The sequence below is a fragment of the Bactrocera latifrons genome, unplaced genomic scaffold, assembly GCF_001853355.1.
Source record: "Bactrocera latifrons isolate USDA-ARS-PBARC rearing strain unplaced genomic scaffold, ASM185335v1 scaffold_65, whole genome shotgun sequence".
In the NCBI taxonomy this organism is placed as follows: domain Eukaryota; kingdom Metazoa; phylum Arthropoda; class Insecta; order Diptera; family Tephritidae; genus Bactrocera; species Bactrocera latifrons.
This window is the reverse complement of record NW_017537323.1, coordinates 1,443,770-1,464,474: the sequence shown is the minus strand read 5'-3', so window position 1 is coordinate 1,464,474 and position 20,705 is coordinate 1,443,770. Positions and strand designations below refer to the sequence as shown.

At 34.8% G+C, this 20,705-nt stretch overlaps 3 protein-coding genes across 5 annotated transcripts; 1 reads left to right on the top strand and 2 right to left on the bottom strand.

The window, feature by feature from the left end:
• Positions 1–1,230: 1,230 nt before the first annotated feature.
• LOC108975440 lies at positions 1,231–9,935 on the bottom strand. Of its 3 annotated transcripts, XM_018943924.1 has the most exons (6): positions 9,806–9,935; positions 9,467–9,711; positions 4,463–4,663; positions 2,369–2,506; positions 1,989–2,306; positions 1,231–1,922 (listed from the first exon to the last, which is right to left on the bottom strand). In XM_018943924.1, exons 2-6 carry the CDS (start codon positions 9,695–9,697, stop codon positions 1,443–1,445), a joined length of 1,368 nt encoding a protein of 455 aa, XP_018799469.1. In that variant the 5' UTR covers positions 9,698–9,711; positions 9,806–9,935; the 3' UTR covers positions 1,231–1,442. The 3 variants fall into 3 exon arrangements, with proteins under 3 accessions (XP_018799469.1, XP_018799468.1, XP_018799471.1); XM_018943923.1 differs by having other exon boundaries at positions 9,467–9,935; XM_018943926.1 differs by lacking the exons at positions 9,467–9,711; positions 9,806–9,935 and adding an exon at positions 4,730–4,799.
• A 2,097-nt stretch (positions 9,936–12,032) lies between these two features.
• Positions 12,033–14,271, bottom strand: LOC108975442 (tRNA pseudouridine(38/39) synthase). The gene is made up of 7 exons (XM_018943928.1): positions 13,876–14,271; positions 13,720–13,811; positions 13,165–13,659; positions 12,956–13,103; positions 12,677–12,895; positions 12,464–12,612; positions 12,033–12,383 (listed from the first exon to the last, which is right to left on the bottom strand). Exons 1-7 carry the CDS (start codon positions 14,154–14,156, stop codon positions 12,274–12,276), a joined length of 1,494 nt encoding a protein of 497 aa, XP_018799473.1. The 5' UTR covers positions 14,157–14,271; the 3' UTR covers positions 12,033–12,273.
• Positions 14,272–14,609: 338 nt separating this feature from the next.
• On the top strand, positions 14,610–20,038 carry LOC108975463 (pre-mRNA-splicing regulator female-lethal(2)D). Its single transcript, XM_018943959.1, has 5 exons — positions 14,610–15,628; positions 18,096–18,220; positions 18,290–18,514; positions 18,580–18,688; positions 18,776–20,038. Exons 1-5 carry the CDS (start codon positions 15,181–15,183, stop codon positions 19,789–19,791), a joined length of 1,923 nt encoding a protein of 640 aa, XP_018799504.1. The 5' UTR covers positions 14,610–15,180; the 3' UTR covers positions 19,792–20,038.
• Positions 20,039–20,705: the final 667 nt, after the last annotated feature.

Sequence of the window (20,705 nt, the reverse complement as noted above, 5' to 3'; positions counted from 1 at the left end):
GTGGTAATTTTATAATTTGAGTAATTAAAAATTAATAATAACCAATTAATATATGTACTTACCAGGCGACAACGCCAACACCAAAAACAAAAACCACTTCACAACTCGCGCTCCATATTTGGACGCAAATTTGTGTTAGAGAGAGAGAGTTCACAGATAAATTTTGTTGCTGCGTTTGCCATACGGTTCAATATCACGCACTCTTTTTTATTTATCAAAGCTTTTTCATTCACTCACACTCRCGGCAAACACTCGTTATAATATGCGAATTGATTTTTGCTGGTGGTAATACAATAAATTGCACACCACCCTGTTATTCTAGCCCCTTTAAAATGAGCAAATAAACTTTTCCAACTAGCCAACTTTGCGACTGTATTGAGAATTACTATTTATTGCTTGGACTATTGCAGAATTGAAAGAACTTTTTGATRTAGTAACAACAGCGTTTGAAGTTGAAGATTTTATTTKTAGTCTCACTTTTTGCTTACGAGATGGTTATAGAGATTTAAGTTATATGAATTTCGCAAATATTCTGTCTTTTATGTTTTTTTTCACAAGCGAACCGAGAGAGAACAGAAGTGTCACATCGAAAGCTGAAGGAATCCGACACGAAACTAAATTTGTAAACGAATAGAGCAGTGCAACAGAAAAATAATAGAAACATATGTAGACAGGGGTTGKGTTGGAATGGATGGCGTACGTTTTGTTGTTGATTCTAGTTAGATTTTGCCGCAACAACAGTAGTGGCGGAATTTGAGTATGTTTTCTTTTCATCTTTTGTATGATGTAAACTGAGAAACAGGACTTGCATTTGCAAATTGGCRAACTGTGCGCTGATGTGTGTGAGTGAGATAGAGGGAGCGAGCTTTTAACAAAACATGTCTAAAAATTGTTAAGAGCGGAAGGATTTTTGGTAGTGCTTTTTTGTTGTTAATGTTAATGCTACCAGATTTATAAGTGAAACATTCGTAAATGGATACAGTGGAACAAAGTTGCAAGAGTTACGCTAAAATTTCGATTACGAAATACGACAAATGGAGCTAGGCAGTTAATAAGATAAGCTTTCACTAGTTAGTATTTAAAAATATTAATCTCGAAATATTCATAAAAATGTTTTTTTGGTTTCAAATTGTAGAAAACTTCAACATATAACATTTATTGAAACGAAATACAACTCAAATACTACAACAGTTTAGCTCTGGTTTGTTTTTATRAACAAAATGGATTATGTTACGTGTAACTAAATACAGCAAATATGTTAAATTTATTGGAATGTATTGTCAAAAGCCTTTAGGGACTTTAAGAATGCTGCWTGCCAACATACATGTGTATACGTTATATAATATATTAATATCTTCGATAATACTATTATAATAACAAAAAATTTCGTAGCGCTCCACGCCTTCAATGCACTATCTCATTTATCTCACTATCTCCAAAATTTAGGCCGAGGAAGCTGCCAATTTATATAGTTTCTTCTCCTCCTTCTTGCTCCATATGCGCACCATGTTGAATACCACCACCAACAGTACCACTGCTACTGCAATGCTACCAGCTACAAACCACGGATAGAAACCCGGATAGGGATGAGAATCGTAATAAGTGTTAACATCCCAATTGGGTGTTTGTGTAAAATTTTCGGTGTCAGCCATTTCCAAACGTTCGAATTTTTTTTCTTCCCCCGAGTGTAGTGTAATTGACGTAAGATGTGTGGAATCGGGTGTTTCATAAACTGGTTCGGTGCTCTCAATACGCGTAAACGTAACCTCGCCACGATGGATTTCATTGCGGTAGCGTTTTATGCCATAACCAAAGTAGTCGAACACATCAGCATTAAATTGTTGATGGTGCTCGGCCCACTGACCGATTACTTCCACCTTGACCGAAGTACGTGGGTCCATGAAGCGTCCAAAATAAGTTTTCTAATTAATATAATTAGAWCTCAATAAAAGAATATAACTAATCGCATACAGTATGAATTCGCTTACCGCCGTCACATCTACACCGCCAATACCCAAATCATTCAATTCCAATACAGCGCCGGCATGCTCGAACAATAACGGCAAATGATCCAAATTTTTGTTATAAATAGTGCTCACATTAACGTGTACCTTCTCGACAAAACCATATTTTACGCTGCCATATATTTGCTTCGGCTCGCTATTCGGATTRTTGAGACTGGAGCGATCGAGCAACGTTTTGTAGCTGGTCGTCACGTTGACCCAAGGCAAATAGGTTATGTTGCGCAATTCGTACATGAGCGGCTCTATTTCGACGAGCACATTTATGTCGGAATCTTGTCCATACTATAAAAGAATACATATATTATAAAAGGCAAAGTTTGTTAAGTTTAAATGTTTAGACYTACAAAGTTGTCCTCGAAAATCATTACAATGCAGGCAAAGAGGTCAGATGTGATGTTTGTGACTAGATCGGTGTGGCTGAAGTGACAGAGCTCCGTCTTTACACGATCCACATCAGTGGCTTTGCCAATATAACTCAGTTGCTAAACAGTGGATTGTAAGAAAAACGAAATTTAAAAAAATATGTGTTATTGAAAAAAATTCCGAATACAACATAATATATTGCGGTTTTAAACAATCAGTTTTAATTGAGTGCTTCTGTCCTGGAAATGTATCACTCAATTACGTGACATTAWATTTAGTAGTACCGTTTCATATAGAGATTGTCGGTATACCAAAAAACGAATTTCTTGTTGTCCCGTTAGGATGAGAAKGATTAGATATGTCTATTCTGGATAAATAGTAATTTAACCTCTTCCAATATCCTCTTGTTTCTCGTGGCAACTTTGATCTTCGCCTGCAATGGGCTGTTGTTAATTTGAATCCGAGTACGCATTTCACTGTGAGGGAGTCGGTGAAGGTCTGCTGTTGCATCCGAAGTGTGATCGGAGTATCGTTTGATGCCTCTTTATGCTCCTAGGAGGCGGTTTCGCTCCAAGCAGGTATGATTTCTGCGAAAGCACTCCAGCAGGAACTACTTGGAGAGGAGTTCATTATGCTCCTTAACTGGGAGCTTACGGATCTCACTATGCAGTTATCAAAAGGCATCCTGTCCTAGTTCGTAGTGCAGTRTTTTGACAAGTATGGAGCTTCCTCATCTGCGTTTCACTGCATTCAGCCGACCATATTGATGCGGCGTAGTTAAGGACCGCCCGGCCGATTGCCTTGTAAGTTGCCAACAACGTTTCTTTGTCCTTTTCCCATGTGCGGCCGGCTAGTGACTTGAGGATTTTGTTGCGGATCGCGTGTGTATGAGGAGTGATGGAGCACAGACTGTTGAAAGTGACATCTAAAATTTAAGTGTCAGTCGAAATTTGAGCGTCATCGACTGCAACATCGCCAAGGTCAAGTCTGCGAATATGGTCGCTGTGGATTTGGTGAGGGAGAGTATTAAGCTCCGTGCAGCGAGAAAGGTCGGAGAGATACTCGTTTACTATAGTAATTTTCAATAYAGTCTTTGTTGTTGTTGTCGTAGCTACAGAGTTCTGCCGAGTTGACGCTCAGCCGCCTCTCTTTTAATTCTCTGAACTATGTCCATGGCGTCGTCTATCTCATACACCTCGAAGGTGATATTCGCTGTGGCCAACGCGCAAGGAACCATAAATCTTTCGTAGAACCTTTCTCTCGACAACTCATAACGCCGACTCATCAGATGTTGTCATCGTTCATGCCTCTGCACCATATAGCAAGACGGGAATAATGCACTGATTATAGAGTTTGCTTTTTCTGAGGACTTGCGGTCCTTGGCTGGATAAAAATCCGGTTTCGTTCCGGTTACGTAGACCCGACTGTCGTGCGAATGAAACTACTTCCTTGTTAAGGACCTTTCACTATCAGTCATAATAAGTAGAATAAGTAATCGCTGATCCGACATCTCAAATCATTTCAAATAGTATAATGCTATCTAAACATCGCACTTCGAAAGTATTTACTTAAGCTATCAACAACGTACATATTTATTTTAATGATGTGCGTAAATCTTAATCAATTTATCGTAAAATTTATTATATAAGTAACCGAAACGCTYGAGTAGCGCTAGATTTTGCAGTCCCCTAATTACCATAATCAATTTAAATTGTCATCGTCTGCCGGAATAAGATGTCAAGTTTATGAAAGATATTTAACCGAGTTAATAACAATATATACAWATAAGAGCTACGCATATTTATTTAAAAATTTGTTAATATTATATTATTTGTTGAATAAAAGAGTTGTTTGTACGCTTACTATCGCACATGCTTACATTTGCTGTTATTTTCTAAACTAAGTGTGAAAAGTTATGTACATTTTTTGTCACATAATATACATACATACATACATATGTATGTGCAGACTAAGTCAAAAGTGTAGATTCAATGTGATTATTTGTCATAATTTGATTTGCATTCAGTGAACACTTCTTAAAATAGTATAATACCGTTAATTTCGACTTTTCTCACCTCTTTCGGATTTAGTTCTTGTGCGAAATTCTCCAGCACCATTTTGTATGGCACCCAAGCAAGCAAYGGGTTTTTCACACCATTGCAAATATCTTTGTGCGAGCCGCGCCCTCTCAGTTCGCCATTGTGTAGTTTGAAGAAATAATAACTATCCTTATATGAGGTGCCATGATCCTTACACATAGTCTCCATAAAACTCTCCTGCAATGTACAAATTTGTAACGTATTATTATAACGGTAYATTGAGTGTCAAAATTATGTACATACATTTGTATGTAAATGTTTTATGAAATATGATTCAGTGATGCTGTAAACACAAAGAAGGCRATWTACTTTAAGCGACATCACAGCTATWTRGTCGTGYAGCTGTCTAAATAACTTTGTCGGTAAGAASGTGTGTATGTTAACACTTTACATATGTATGTCGCTTGAAGTCTRTCGCCKCCTTTGTGCTTACAGTATTAATGATTGAATAAYGATTTTTAACGGAAAATAAGAGATACATAAGTAGCTTGTCAGATTTGAAAGATGAATTATAATAAAATAAAATTGTAGGCTCGATTACTCATTTAAAGCTAAATTTTCATTGAAATCATTGTCAAAATATCGAATAAAATTGTTGTATTGCCATGCGGAGTTGCAATTCAATTCATTAAAAATAATTTATGTAACATTTGAAATATTGGTTAAACTTAAAATAAATGTATCTAAAAAATTAGACTTGAAACYCAGACCGRATKGRAAAAAAATTATTAAAAAYTAATAARAAAACGTAAAAATGAAATTATTTTAGAATTAGCAGTTTTTGTGTTTGCTACTTCCTGTAATTTTTCGAAAGGAGTTCCTTTATTAGTAAAATATCAACTGTTCAACTCTCTTTTCCATGTTTATATTTAAATGCTCTTAATTATAGTGTTTGAGTCAAAAATGAGTAAATTTTTGCATTTTTATTCTTTTGCATAACAAATTTCTCTTGCAAAGATTTTTATCTTTATTTTTTATTAAAAGGTGATTTCTAAATTTTCAATTCAAGATGTTTGGATATAAAAATTATTTTCAAATTCTCAATTCTATTATTAAATCAATTTCTATTATTAAATTAAAAATGTTTCAATTCCCCTTTTCAATCCCAAACATCTTCTGATGTATAATCCTTAGATTAAAGTTTGAAAATTTTAACTTAATTCAAAAAATCTGATTTAATATTGAAAATTTAAATTTTAATCACAAAATTAAAAGAAAAAATTGGAAATCTATTTTTCGTCCAGAATTTTTTAATTAATAGATATGTTACAACGTATTCTTGTGCATATAGCATTACTTTTCTAAAATCGTATTAAAATAACGATTTTTTGCATGTTTGAAATATAAACAAACACAAGAAATGTAAATAAATACTAGAACCATAAATTATTTACCAACAATCAGCAGTTTATCAACCAACTATTGAGCTCATATTCTTCGTTTTGGAATGTCCCACGCTTTTGTGATAACGGCATTTCCTTGTTCTTCTTCTCTTATAAAACATGCTATGTATAAGTTCTTTTACATTTAATTTCTTATCATTATTGCCGCGTGAAGGCTTTCCAAAGAAAGCACTTAAATCCCATTAATGCCTACAATTGGGAGCCGAAATCAAAGCGAATGGTGCCAATTAATTGAGTAGACAAACAATCGAGTGTAGATAATATTRCTTTGCAAATGTAATTTTTTTTWAACTTTTTTGAATTTTTTTTTTTCATATGTACCTTGTGTAGACTCAACCAAGACTTTCATTAGATATTTTCTTAATAGTTTATCAACCAAAGAATGCAAAAAAGTGGCTGGCTATGAACGTTTAAGATATTTCTGCTCCACTGGATCATAGAACATGATATAATAATACCCAACGATTACCCTCCTCCCGCTCAACCGACGCGAGGGGCGYAATCCGCGTACGAGTGGAAATAGCCGAGTCATAAAAGGCAAGAGAGTTTTAAGCGTTGCGATCTTAAGCTGCTCAGCTACAGAAACAAAAATTTCAACAGCCAAAACTAAGAATTAGATTAAAGTTTATTGTTTTTAAATGTYACTTGTTAAGAGTAGATAAAATAATTTTTTTAATACTTAATTTTTAAAGTGAATCTGTTAGATCAAATGTGCTGSAATGAGAATTGAAATCATGACATATGTGGCGGAATGGTTCGTTTAGCTCAAAATTTGTTCTAAAAAATTTTAAAAGTAAGGGTCTAAACTGCYTGGTAGAGCGWGCGGGAACGTTAAAATTAATATCAGATAAAAGAGATGGGCTACAGACTRACCCATTSATGAGTTTTACAAGAAATATTATACCAAGCATTTCCCTACGACTAGCGAGTGTAGGGAGATTTATAAGTTGTAAACGATTAGTGTAAGGGGGAAGATTTAAACTGGGATCCCATTGCAAATGATTTAAGGCAAGAAGTAAAAATTGTTTTTGAACGGCTTATCCGAATGGACTTGGTAACTAGGGTTCCAAACCACAGATGCATACTGTAATATAGGCCTCACCAGAGATATAAAAAGAATTTTCGTGGTAAGCGGATCTTTAAATTCTTTAGACCAACGTTTAACAAAACTAAGAGCGCCTTTAGCTTTAAAAACGTTGGAAGATGCGTGTAGATTAAAATTGAGTTTGGGGTCCATGGTTACTYCTAGATCAACAAAACTGCATACTTGCTCCAACCGTAAGTTTTGTATTGCGTATAAAGTAGGGTCTACAGATCTACGTGAAAAGCACATCGTTTTACATTTATTAAGGTTCAATGGCATGTCATTTCTAACACACCAAGAAACTAGGTTGTTTAAGTTTGTTTGCAACTGACATCTTTCGCTATTCGGGGTGAATGATTTAAAAAGTTTTACATCGTCAGCATACAATAAAACTTTTGRAAACTTAACAACAGATGATATGTCATTAATAAATAACAAGAATAGAATGGGGGCATGACTACCTTGACGAACGCCTGAAGGAACATTGATTATGTCAGAAAAAGTATCGTTAAATATGACTTGTTGAATGCTATTACTAAGATAAGCAACCCATTTTAGAAATATTGGTTAAAAACCAAAAAGATCAAGTTTATTCAAAAGAATTGAATGGTTTACTTTATCAAAAGCTTTACTAAAATCTGTGTATATAACATCAGTATTCTTATTCTCCCTAAAGCCCGTTATTGTTATTGTAGATTTTCCTTTACGAAAACCGTGCTGAGAACAAGAAATTAGTGGAGAGATCCGGAAGGTTATGTCGTCTGTTATAATTGCTTCAAAAAGTTTAGGTATTGCACACAACTTTGCTATTCCCGTATAGTTTTCAACAGATGACCTAAATCCACTCTTATGTAAAGGAATTATAAATGAATTTTTCTATATGGATGGAAATAAGTCTTGCATAAGAGATGAATTAAATAGTTTTGTTAGGGATTGGTATATATATTTGGCACATTTCTTAAGAAAGCATGAGGGAATCACATCTGGGCCATAATTGTATGATTGTTCTAACATATTTAACTGATATAAGACGTTTGCTTCGGAAATAGGAGGTGCATTAATGACAGAAATCGGACATAACTTGTGCTGATGCGGAACATTTTTTTGGAAATTTTGGAGAGTAATTGGACTTGAAGAATTCAGCGAAATGACTTGCAATTCTGTAAAAATTTTTACTATTTATAATTTGTCCTAATACTTAACCTCAAATAGCATCGATGTTAATGGTGGCTCCTTGGAATTTTATTAATATAACTGCTTTAATTTACTAATACTTTATTTATGATCGCTATTTAAAGCTTCTAAGTATTAGGCAGCGTTATGCACTAGTTACCCGACAAGGGTTAATCTACTAGTAAAAGCGGATGTTGCATTATGTCATAAATATGAACGGTAAGTACAAAAAGACCGATAAAATTAATAATTATATGGAATGATTTTTTTCCATATATACTAATTTGGTGCTTAGTTACCTATAAATTTATGTAAACTTATTACTATGTATGTAGTAAATGAAACCGTAACAGACACTCATCATAAATTTAAAGTCGTCTTTTTTTTTGTGATAACGTTTACTTTAGCAAATTAATGTTATTTGACATTTTCATTGCTAAGAAAACTTGTTTTCCAGCCAAGCATTGCCTCATTGTTGCACTGACGCATATGTATATATACGTCCATATGTTTGCAAGCATGTAACTCCTTGCTGTTTAAATACACATGCATGTACACATATTTACGTACTCGTGCTCATTTCTATGTCATGTATTTTTTTACCAAATTTGGCTTGTTCTTGTCAATGAGGAATCTATTTTTGGTTGGTGTGAGGTAATTTAGTTGCACTGGAATATTTTGTTAACAGCTTCATATGTACAGTGTGGGGTCATTGAATAGAACAACTTGCTTGTCCTTGCACTTTTTATGGACATTATTTTTTGATGTTTAACGTCTTTATTGGTGAAATAAACTATTTGTTTTACTCATATTTTAGGCCGATTGACATTATAACGGCTTTCCTACTATGAAAGTTGCCAGAATAAAGAAACTGTTTACTATCGGGCGAAAAGTTCGATTTGGCGAGAAATGCAGATAGGTGCGAAATTCTTAAAAACTTTATTATTTTATATWTAACMCTCTAGTTAAGAGTATACATTAAACTTGCCATATAATTGTCAATATAATGTATATCAAGCACCTTGCTAATATTGGGATTAAAACTAAATTGTTCGTGCCGCGTAAATGACTACTTTGTGTTTCCAAAGTTATAATTATCTATATTTATTTTAATAATGTTATTAATATTATAATATTTAATTTGATGAGCAATTTTTTATAAGCAGTTTTATGTTTAAAAATTTTATATTTTCGCTACTTCTATAAAACGTTACGGCACTATGTATATTACTTTCGTATGGCAGCACCACTTTAGAACGGAAATGCTATAGAAACGTTATGATAAAAAGTCATTTAAAAAATAGCTTAATTTGCTCTTACCTTCTCCTTTGTGGTGAGCGTTGTGGCCAGCACTTTGCAATTAGTATCATCATCTATAGGATTCACATGCTTCTCAATATCAGCCAGCAGCATTGGTTGAGTGCGTATGCAAAATTTGTCGTTTTCCTCGTAAGCGTTGACCGCTGTGTAGCTGCACAGCAGCACTATCAACAACAAAATATTTGCAAAATAACCCGAACACAGGGACAACACGCCACCGCTTGAGTGCATTTTGTTGCGTTGCTCTGTCGTGACACAAGAAGTCAGCTTTGTAACAAATTAGGTGTCACACTTTTTTAAATAAATTTCTAAATTATGTACTTGGTGCTCAATGCATACACTAGTTTTTGYTGTTGTTGCTGTTCTGCTAAGAAATGCAAAATTTTGATTTCTCCAATACGCACAACTTAAACATTGGCGGAAATTGCAAAAAATCGACCACGCGATAGAAGCGCAAAAACTCAACTGAACAAGGTGTTAAGTATTCGAATTCAAATCGATTTATCAGCTGCTGTATTAATAGCAGAATGTTGTATGCACTGTATTAAAAGCTATAAAAAGTATTGACKGTTAGCAGTGAAGCGCGCAAGTCAGTAGCGCTATTACTAAATTGATCAGTTATCGCGTCATTACAACTTCATTTTTAGTTATTGGATAGCAATGCAAATATGCATAAATTCAAATATTTGTTAGAGTTTTACAAAAATGCTGTCGTTATCATCTCGCGATACTTTTGTTGCGAGTAATCGGATTATTGTATTAAATAAATGCAGATAAGATAAATCTAATTGTGTGGATTGTGATTTATATATGGCTAAACTATTTATTGGCATGCTTTTTATACCATGACCGGGATATAAGTTTGTTGAGAAGTTTGTAATATGGTAGGGCCCGAACCATTCACCGGGGTGAGCCTCCATACCTTAAAGGAGCTGCTCCGCAAGGAAGAAGGAGTGGGCAGGGAAAGGCATTGTCAACGAGTGCATGGTATGCGACATGCCAAGTTGCTCATTGGGGGTACAACCAGAACAGGTTTAAATCGATAATCATTCTCCCAAGGGATAAACTCAGGCTACTGGTGTCATTTTACAGCGGCCACTGCAAATTGAATAGACATTTATTTAACATGGGCCTATCCTCTTGCGCTAACTGCCGGTTTTGCGACAGGGAGCCTGAAACCCCGGTACACCTGCTAATCGAMTGCATAGCAGTCTGCAGACGCAGGTTGAARGCTCTTGGGTCCATGTTTCCGGATAGGGTSACATCGCCTCACTAGCACCCAGCAGGATAGTGGACTTTATCCACATGCTGGGGCTAAGTGAGTCCCTGTGAGTTAGGAGAGGGCACAATAGACCTAAGATCGCGGTGCATTCCTCAATTATTTATTTTCCTAGCTAATACCCAGAAGGAATCTTTGGAGGCCATATATATGAACAATCAACGTCATGAGCTCAGTGGATTCAGTTTCTAAGACATCGATCTGAACGTTCTTTTCTCCCCAAAAAGTTGCTCAGTTGTCGAAATCGAAAATGGCAGCTATACAACGTATGTACGAGGTGTGTTCAAAAAGTATCGCGAATTTTGTGTTTTTTCAAAAATTATTTATTTATTCACGAATATCTATTTTGTCCCCTTCAAAGTAATCCCCATGAGATATTATACAAATGGTTTTTCCAATCTTCGAAGCACTTCAAACAATCATTCTTTTTTATCTTCTTCAGCTCCTCCTTCGATGCCGTCTCGTCAAGCGAAGCGTAACGTCGTCCTATCATGGGCCTCTTCAGTTTAGGGAACTAGAAAAAGTCACAGGGGGCCAGATCTGGGGAATACRGTGGCTGCGGCATCATTAGTGTGTTGTTTTTGGCCAAAAAGTCGCGCACAAGCAACGATGTGTGAGCAGGGGCGTTAGCGTGGTGCAAAAGCCAATTTTTGTCACATCTTCTCGGCTTTCTGAGAACATTTTGTACCACCGATAAACGTTGCTTCGGTCCAAGGTAGCTTCTCCGTATGCCACAGTCAACATTCGGAATGCATCCGCGCACTTAATTTCGTTTTTCATACAAAATTTGATACAGGTTCTTTGATCCATTTTTTTGAATAGGTAAAAATCGAAGACGATCCAAAACACGGGCAAGCAAAGCAGTTGTCAACAATTAAATGAACATTCAAAATGGCCGAGCTTGTCGGCATAAGTAGAAACATGGGTACCAACATAACGCCACAAAAAATTCGAAATTCGAATATACGTAATCCGCGAAAATTCAAAATTCTCCATACTTTTTGAACACACCTCGTATATAGCTGATCGATCATTCCGGTCTTTGTATGGAAAATCTTTTTTATTTGACAAGATATTTGCAGAAAATTTTACCGGGATTATTGCGGCAAKGAACCTTACAATCTTCGCCAGATCGGACAAGCATATAGTKACCATACAAAATGGYCGRTTAAATTCTAGTTATTGTATGAAAACTTTTTGTTTGTGACGGGTATTATGGTTTCGGTGCAACCGAAGTAGACGTTTTTTCTTTTATAATTCTCATGTGTGTGTATTTATGCATAAGAGTTAATGTTTTATAAGATAAGCGTTTATTTTCTGAAATATAGAAATAGTGCATTCATTCTCTCCTAACTTTCAAATACTTATTAAAGATGACAGTACAATATACCGCATATGCGGCGCGTAGAAATTGTATAAGGCTAACATATGATTACCCACTAACAAACAAATAAATTAAATTATTTTTTTTTTACTTCAATATACATAAATATGCATTGTAATTAGATTTTAAATGTGTATGTGTGTGTTACGTTTCAGCCRTCGTGTTCGTTACTAAGTTGCTTTGCGCTACTGGATCGTTGGTAATAATCAAACGCTGTTTTTTAACGAAGTGTTCAATGCGATTTTCCAAACTCTCTGTAAAAAGTAACAATTTTGGATAATAAGTAATATAGTAAATAAACAATTTAAGAACCATATGTATTGTATGTACGTACCACAACGTTTGCGGTTTAAAAGTTGCTGATATTGACGTGGACGAACCCCGTCTTGCAACAACCAAGCCTGCGCTTGCACTGGGGCAGACTGATATTCTTTTTGATATGTGCTTWCTAATTGGTGCAACACATCGCGTATCATGGTACTTCTATAATAAGATAATATTTAATTTGTATCGCAAATTGAAATTAGAAAATTTTAATGACACTAACTTGATATTGTGTTGCATCCATTCACCTTGCACATTCTCRATGAGTTTTTGTAGGTGCTCCTCCCCGTATATCCAAGCAGTTGTATGTGCCTCTCCATCTTCTGAATTTGCTGAAATCCCATTATTTATAGCATTATCAGTGGGTTGTATGGTATGCTTGCGGAATTCACAGTGAAAGAGATTTAATGGCAAACCGATAGCCGGTGTGTATTGCGGTTTGCTGACGACACAATTACGAAAAATATTGTAAAGTTTTATTGGAAAACTAATAAATACTAACCATGGATTTTTGGCTACATCCAGCAATTCACTTATTACTTCCGGCTGCTCTTTACCCTCACCTATGAGCAGTAAAACCGCCATAATACAGCGAATTTGATGCCAAAGGAAAGCATTAGCTCTGATTTCTAACATATACATGGCATATCCTGCACAAAAYATTAAGCAATTAATTTACTTTTTTTTTAACTATAATTTCATTGATCTAACCGTCCAAAGAATTTTTTTCGCATTGTTCCACCTCGCACCTTTGTACCGTAGCTTTAAAAACTTGCCTTATGTAATTTGTCACGCCATTGTTAACATCCATTTTACAGAAATTTCGGAAGTCTGTATGTCTTGCTAGCAATTCACAGCCCTTTTGCATAGCCTCTATACTTAAATCGCCTTTTGGAAAATAATAACGGTATGTGCGCTCTACACAATCGAAACGAGCGCTGTACACTGGACTGCGRAGCGGCATCCATGCCACCGCTTGTATGTTGCGGGGAAGGACACGGTTTAATAATGCACAATAATCAATTTCATTAGTTAATGATTCAGTYAAAAGTTGTTGTTCCGATGGAAATTTGCTGCGTAAATCTATTGATATAACTTGGCAGAAGGCGCTTACTTCTTTGTCAGTGCGTCCACAACGGTGGTAATTGGCCGTTTCGCGAGACTGTATCAAGCAGGTGCGGATTAACGCTTGAAATAGGTGGTGTTCTAAAATAATATGTTAATCATAAATAAAATAAGTTTTAAGGATTATGGATTACTTTGTACCTATTGTAGCATTTGAATCTTCTTGAGTTGCCAAGCCGTGGTAGTCCCAACCGAAATAAAGCAATTTCATCAGCACGTGCCGCTTGTGGCTTCTGTGAACAATTAACAAATTATATAGTTMTATGAACAGATACGACATTTTTATTTTAATATTACTTTTTAAAGTCGAATTTACGTTTTTGTGGCTTTTGTATTGGTTGTGACTTAGTTTGTTGAGCYTTTTCTGTATTGTCGTTAGCGTCCAGGCTAGCGAGTTCTTCATAAAATTCACTGTCATTTTGTCCCAACTTTTTTTGTAACAAATTTCTTATCTGGAAGTTATAWGCATCTAATTGTAAAACCTTGGCTATAAGCTCCTCTTTGCTCCATAGAAGTATTTCTTCATGGTTTACACGACCCTTTCCGCGTTTGTTTATTTGTACTTTTTTATCACTCATTGTCCTGCTTGAAGTTAGTAATGTAAACAATGTGACTGTTTATCGAATAAAGTGGCGGTGTTTGACATTTCTCAAAAATTAGCAAAACAAATTCTATCAAGAGATCATGTGTTGGTTTTTTGTGGGGTTATCATCTAGATTATTTTTTTTATTCATCATTTTCTAAAAACTTAGAATTACCCATGCTATTTTATATAAGAAATGAATTCATGTTTTCAGTATTTTATATACATATATAAAAATATTTAATATTGGTTGATATAGTGCTAATAAATTAATATCCATTTGAAAACATACGAAGACGTAAGTGTTCATTATGTGCTTAYGCCACGTTCTTTAAATATATTTTTTCATTACCGATGCAACCCTGCTATGCCTTTTATATATTCGCCATTTTTTACGAAGAATCTTATACATCTGTCCCTTTCATGTCCGTGAGCACAAGGTGAAAGACGACCATATTGAATTTTCATAAATTAAAATTGTGACGCGTCGAGATTTCGCTGTGTAGAAAAGTTAATATTTATTGTGGAAAAAGTGCAAATTTTCTTACAAAAATATTGAAAAAATATAGTTGAATACACATTTAATACGAYAGTGATAAAAGTAAGTAGCTGAAAAGTTGGAAAGTGCGCAAATATTGGAAGTGAAAAGTTGTCAGCGGAGCGCTAGTTGAAAGTTTCCATGCATAAATGTATATATATTTCACAAAAGTTGAAGAAGAAGCAATAGGTAATTAAAAAGTTATATGAGCAYAGAAAAGTAGCACAGAGGAAAGAAAGAAATAAGTGTTGGAGAAGGGGAAAAAGAAGAAGCGAGAGAAGCAACTCGTGAAAAAAAAGCCAAACAAACGCACAAGGCATACGTGCTGCTGCGTGGCGTGTTAGTTTTTAGAAAGCAATCATATTGGAGGTGCGGTGTACAACAAAACTAACTTCCGCTTTAGAGCAAAACCTCAATTAAAGAAAAATTAAAAACTTATATAAAATAGTTTTGTGGCACGGTATTTGCCCTCTGTACTGTAATGAGTGTCGCTGCAATGACTATGGACGATCAAAGACCTTTGATGAACAGTTACGATAAAATGTCTAAACAATATGAACAAAATTTGCATGGTAATACCGGACTAGGTGGAGGGGGTGGCGGCAATGGTTTAGGTGCTGGCGGTGCACCACCATCTGGGCCTGCCTCGCCAACGCCATCCGGTAGCGAAGAGCCTTCGCATCAATATCATCATTCACACCATCACCATTCTCACCACCATCATCATCATCATTCGCGGCATATGCATCAACATGTGGAACATCAGCCACCATCGCCGCCGCCAACTCTGCAACAGCAACAACATGTGCACCATCATAGCCAACACCATCAGACTCAACAGCAGCAGCAACTTCAACAGCAGCAGCAACAGCCAAGCAGTGTCGCTGAGGCCGTTGTTGCTGCCGAACATCGTCAGCGGTTGCTCGAAGGTATATATTGAACACAAAAAATAAAATTTTGTAAAAAAAAAATAGAGATACATTGAAGACAAAAGGACAAGTATGAACAAATAGTATAAGCGTATGCTTAAATACTCGGAGTAAATACTCGGAGTGTGTTGAAATTTGTTTTATTTTTCAAACCATTTTTTTTATATATTTTTACTAGTAAATAATGTACTCTTACTTTGATTTATTTTTGAATTGTTGAAATTTTTCTCTACGACAAATGTACATTAAGAATATTGAATAGACCAATACTCGATGCAAGTTAGCAAGACAGTAATGCATTAATATTGGAATAGATGAAGTGTACTAAGTGGAGCGTGTGCAATGATTGCTTGTTAGAAACTCAATTTGTTAATCGATCAGCGAACACTCTTTTTGACTCTTTCAGAACATTTTATTCTAGCACAAATCATAGTTTGTAAGCGTGAAATTGTGAGGTGAAGTAATGTTAAAGTAATAGTATATATGATAGAAAGARGAATATGTATGTCCTTCTTGAACTCTGGCAAATAATCGAGATTTTAAAAGGCTTAATAAATATGTAGTGCGAAACAAACTGTGAAAATAAAAATAATAATGTAAATAATGAAGAAAAGAACTAAAGTGCATGAAAAAATATGTGTATTTGTTATTATAATTTGTGTTGTAAACACAATATTTCGAGACAATATAAATAAAAATAAAGTGATATAAATCTATGAAAATACGCCTATTACAAAAGCCATTCGTAATTATGTATAAATATAAATTTATTGTGTTAAAATCGCCATATTAAAGAATATAAGTTTTCTCTACATATAATCATTATGTTCTTAAGTCTTTATCTCCACTCATTCTTTAGTCAACGATAATAACAACAAATAAAAAGAAAAAAAATGTAAGCGGTCAACTTTGTATTGTAAACGCTATTTCGGTACATCGTCGTCGGTATCATATTATACGTCGTGTGTTCTGTTTCATGCTGCTGTATATCCTTTCGTCTGTTTTCGTTCCTGCCACACCCTCGTTGGCGTTGGTGTATTTTTTCTTATCTTGATACATCTAATTCTATCTGCTGTTTTATAACAAAATAATACATTTAATATTCAGAAATCATAAAAAGCTTACAACAAAAATATAATATACTAGTATGAATAATTATAAAATGAAAAACTATAAAAATTTGGTGTTATTATGAAGGTGTTGCTAATAAGCCTGAAACAAATTATATATAAAAATWTATATGCAAATTCAAATATGGTTATTACTGATAAATAGCCATTAAACAGCCTGGTATTCCAATGCATGCTGTGGAGGGATGTGAGTGTTAAAAATCGAGTGGCTAAAAATATACATATAGTAACAAAGGAAGCGGAAAAGAAAATATGGTATAWAAAGTTTCTTGCTTGTGGTAGTTCGGAAAGCTGTTGAAATCAATTTGAAAAATAAATTATAAACAGGGTTTTAAAAATGTAATCTGTTTACGTACAGATAAGCGTATCGAAAATGTTCTGAGCGTAACAGAAAGTAATATGTAATCATTGAAATAAAATGTAATTTGGCATAAACATTATATATATATATACCTCACAAAGTGTTAAACCGGTATTATCTGGAAATGTCAGAAAAGAGTGTTAGTTGTCGATGTAATTGTGTTTTTAAAAAAATATTGCTGTATCCAAAAAAATATACCTGTGTCTATCTCGAAAAATGTGCGTTGTTGGCATTTTGATCGATTGAATCTAAAATCARAAAGCATTTGAGAGAAAAGTTTATKGATACAAATGCATATATTACATMTTTTAATATTTATTTCATGGCACAAAAAAATAACTGTTTGTAAATAATTTACAGTGCTGGTTGTGCGGGAAAAATAAATTGAAAAAATATCATTCAAGTTCGTTACTTGTGTTTGTGTATTGCGAAAAATAATTTAGAAAAAAATTCGCTTTGTAGTTTTTCTATAATGTTTTGGTAAAAAAATATTGGCGTTTCATTCGCGTCGTAATATACATAACGATACGAACTGCTCTGAATGATCTGTTGTCACACTCTTCAACATTGAGCTGACCGTCCTCCAAGACAAAAAAATATACACAACAACAACGTAACGTAACGCAACAAATCGCAGAGTCAACACACTCAGAAAACAAAAATGCCAACTCGAAATTCACGAAATGTGCGGCAATTTGCACACAAACGCACCTTGTTGCACCCAGTATTGGTATGATTTCGTATTAAGTTCAATTTAGAAACAAAATGTACATAATTATTTATTATAACTTGTTCATATAATCTATGTATGTATATTCTATTTATGTTATATTTTTAAACATGTAATAATTTTTTATCATATATATTAGCTTATGTTTATATATTTACAACAAATATTTGCATATTTAAATCTCTTGTACTATATAATGCATAAATTCTTCAATTAAATATGCAATTTTATTCGTCGTTAATGTAGATGAAATTGAAAATCTCAAGTTGGAACAGACGCGCTTATCGCAGCAATGCGTTGATGCACAACGGCGCGAAAAAATTCTCATGCGCCGCTTGGCCAATAAAGAGCAAGAATTTCAGGATTATGTGGTATGTTCTAAGAAAATTTATCGTTCTTTACATTTAAATTAATTTTCTATCCTATGAAATTAATTGCAGAGCCAAATTGCCGAATACAAAGCAGCACAAGCACCCACAGCTTTGGCACTGCGAGCGGCTTTGCTTGATCCTGCTGTTAATTTGCTTTTTGAGAAGCTCAAGAAAGAGCTAAAAGCTACCAAAGCAAAGTTGGAGGAAACTCAAAATGAATTGTCCGCTTGGAAATTCACACCAGATTCTAATACTGGCAAACGTTTGATTGCCAAATGTCGTTTGTTATATCAAGTAAGCAAGACAAGTTTTATCATTTAAAAAGATATTGTATAAATTGTCAAATTTCATTTCACTAGGAAAATGAGGAACTGGGTAAAATGACTTCCAACGGTCGCYTGGCCAAACTTGAGACTGAATTGGCTATGCAAAAAAGCTTTTGCGAAGAAGTAAAGAAGTCACAATCAGGTAAGCAAGCTGCAAAATAACAAAATATATTTTATTTAATTCTTTATTTTTTTTTTACTACGCATCCATTTCTCCTTCCTTCCATAGAGGTCGACGATTTTCTACCCGAATTAGACGAAGATGTTGAAGGCATGCAAAGTACAATCTTATTCCTGCAGCAAGAACTGAAGACCACCCGCGATCGCATACTAATTTTGGAGAAGGAAAATTATCAATTGAAAACTGGCACTTTGGACAATGAGAATACTATTAAAGTAACAGATGCAGAAGTTACTGATGCCAATACCCCTGCTCTGCACAGTGGCCATAATGGCGCTGTTGCTCCYTGCAACATAACAGTAAATGTTGCCGAAACCTGTGCCATACCCTTCAATACTAACGCCGCAACTATTAACAACGCCAGCAGCAGTGTTCTTCCGCCAACGCTCAATACGCTCAACAATGCCAACGAATTAAAATATGCTGCAACTCGACCTTTGGAGACCATCGATGAGAATTCTTGTCTGCGAAAYTATGGCACACCAAAAGACTTCTACAATGGCAATGAGGAGCAATCACATGTGCCAATCGCGGTAGCTAAACAAATGCCGGAAGCTGATGGCAACAATCCTTTGAATCCCTTCATTAACGCCACACCTGTTGTGGCAGGTGGCGCCATGCTACGCACAGTCGCCTCGCGTAAACGTAATTATGATTGCAGTGAACTGAATGATAGTCCAGCCGTCGTTATTGCGCCTGCTACGCCGACGCATGTAATCGCGCCACGCACGTTGCCACCCAAAAAGTCCAAATTACGCCGCACTTCGGTGCAATCRAATGAAATCAATGATTATGACGCYGCAAATTGTGTTGGCAGTAATAATGCACAACAACAAATGTTGGGTGGCATTAATACCGGCATTGCCCCAGTGGATCCTYTAAGTATTGTCGACAATGCGGTGGTTGGTATGGCAAATGAGGAGCACACCAGTGGCCTGGCGATCGACGAGTCAGCCATGGATGCGGGTGGTAATAATGGCGGTGTTGCTCTACGTATTATGACGCGAAGACGCTCCGTCCGCCAACAGCAAAATGGCAATATCGGGGGCGACAGTAATCATTAGGGCGGGTGTGTTGCATGAAAACCGCAAAGTCGTGATGCGCGAAACTGAGCTAGTTCTATTTAACATACATATATTATCGTGAAGGTATAAATGCATATATTTTTATTGCGACTTGAATGTTAAAGTGAAAAAACGATACTATAGTGTTTTAATATAAAGAGAATAAACAAAGGAATATGCAGAATACAATGATGCTAAGGGAAATTAAACAATAACTGTGTAATAAACAAAAAACAAAAAAAAAAAATAAAAAAAAATATTAAACAATTAAGAAAGTAACCGGCAACAAATATAGCAAAAAATATTTGCAAATTTTATTTAAAGAAATATTGCGGGTAATATATTCAAAAAACAAAAACAAAAAAAAAAACAATTTTATGCTCCAATGAAATCGTTTCTYGTTTGTGTTGCTGAAGAATGTCCGCATTTTCAATATGGTTTTTACATATTCAATTAGAAGAATTTTTGTAAAATATTATTTTATATTACAAATTTACTTTAGTTTATGCACTGTTTTGTTTACTTAGCTGTAATAAAAATAAAAAAAGAGAAAAATTATTGAAATTAACCGTTGAAGTCATGTTATGCTTTTGCTCTACACTCTATTTTGTTTCAATTTGTTATTAAAAGCAACSACAACAAATAACTACAAACATTTTGATGTGTTTCGAAATGTTGAGATTTCTGTAGTGAGATTAAAGCCTTGATGTGGCATTAGTTACATTGAATGTTTAATAAAAACCAAAAAAAAAGAACAAAAAAAAAAACACGAAATAATACAAACATACAAATAATCTGTATAAATTAAGTTAATAAATAATCAGGTTTAACACAAAAATAATTGCTGAATTTCATTTGTGTGGAAGCTGCCGTCGAAACTCGCCCTTCAAGTATTTGCGTTCGACGCGTTGCTG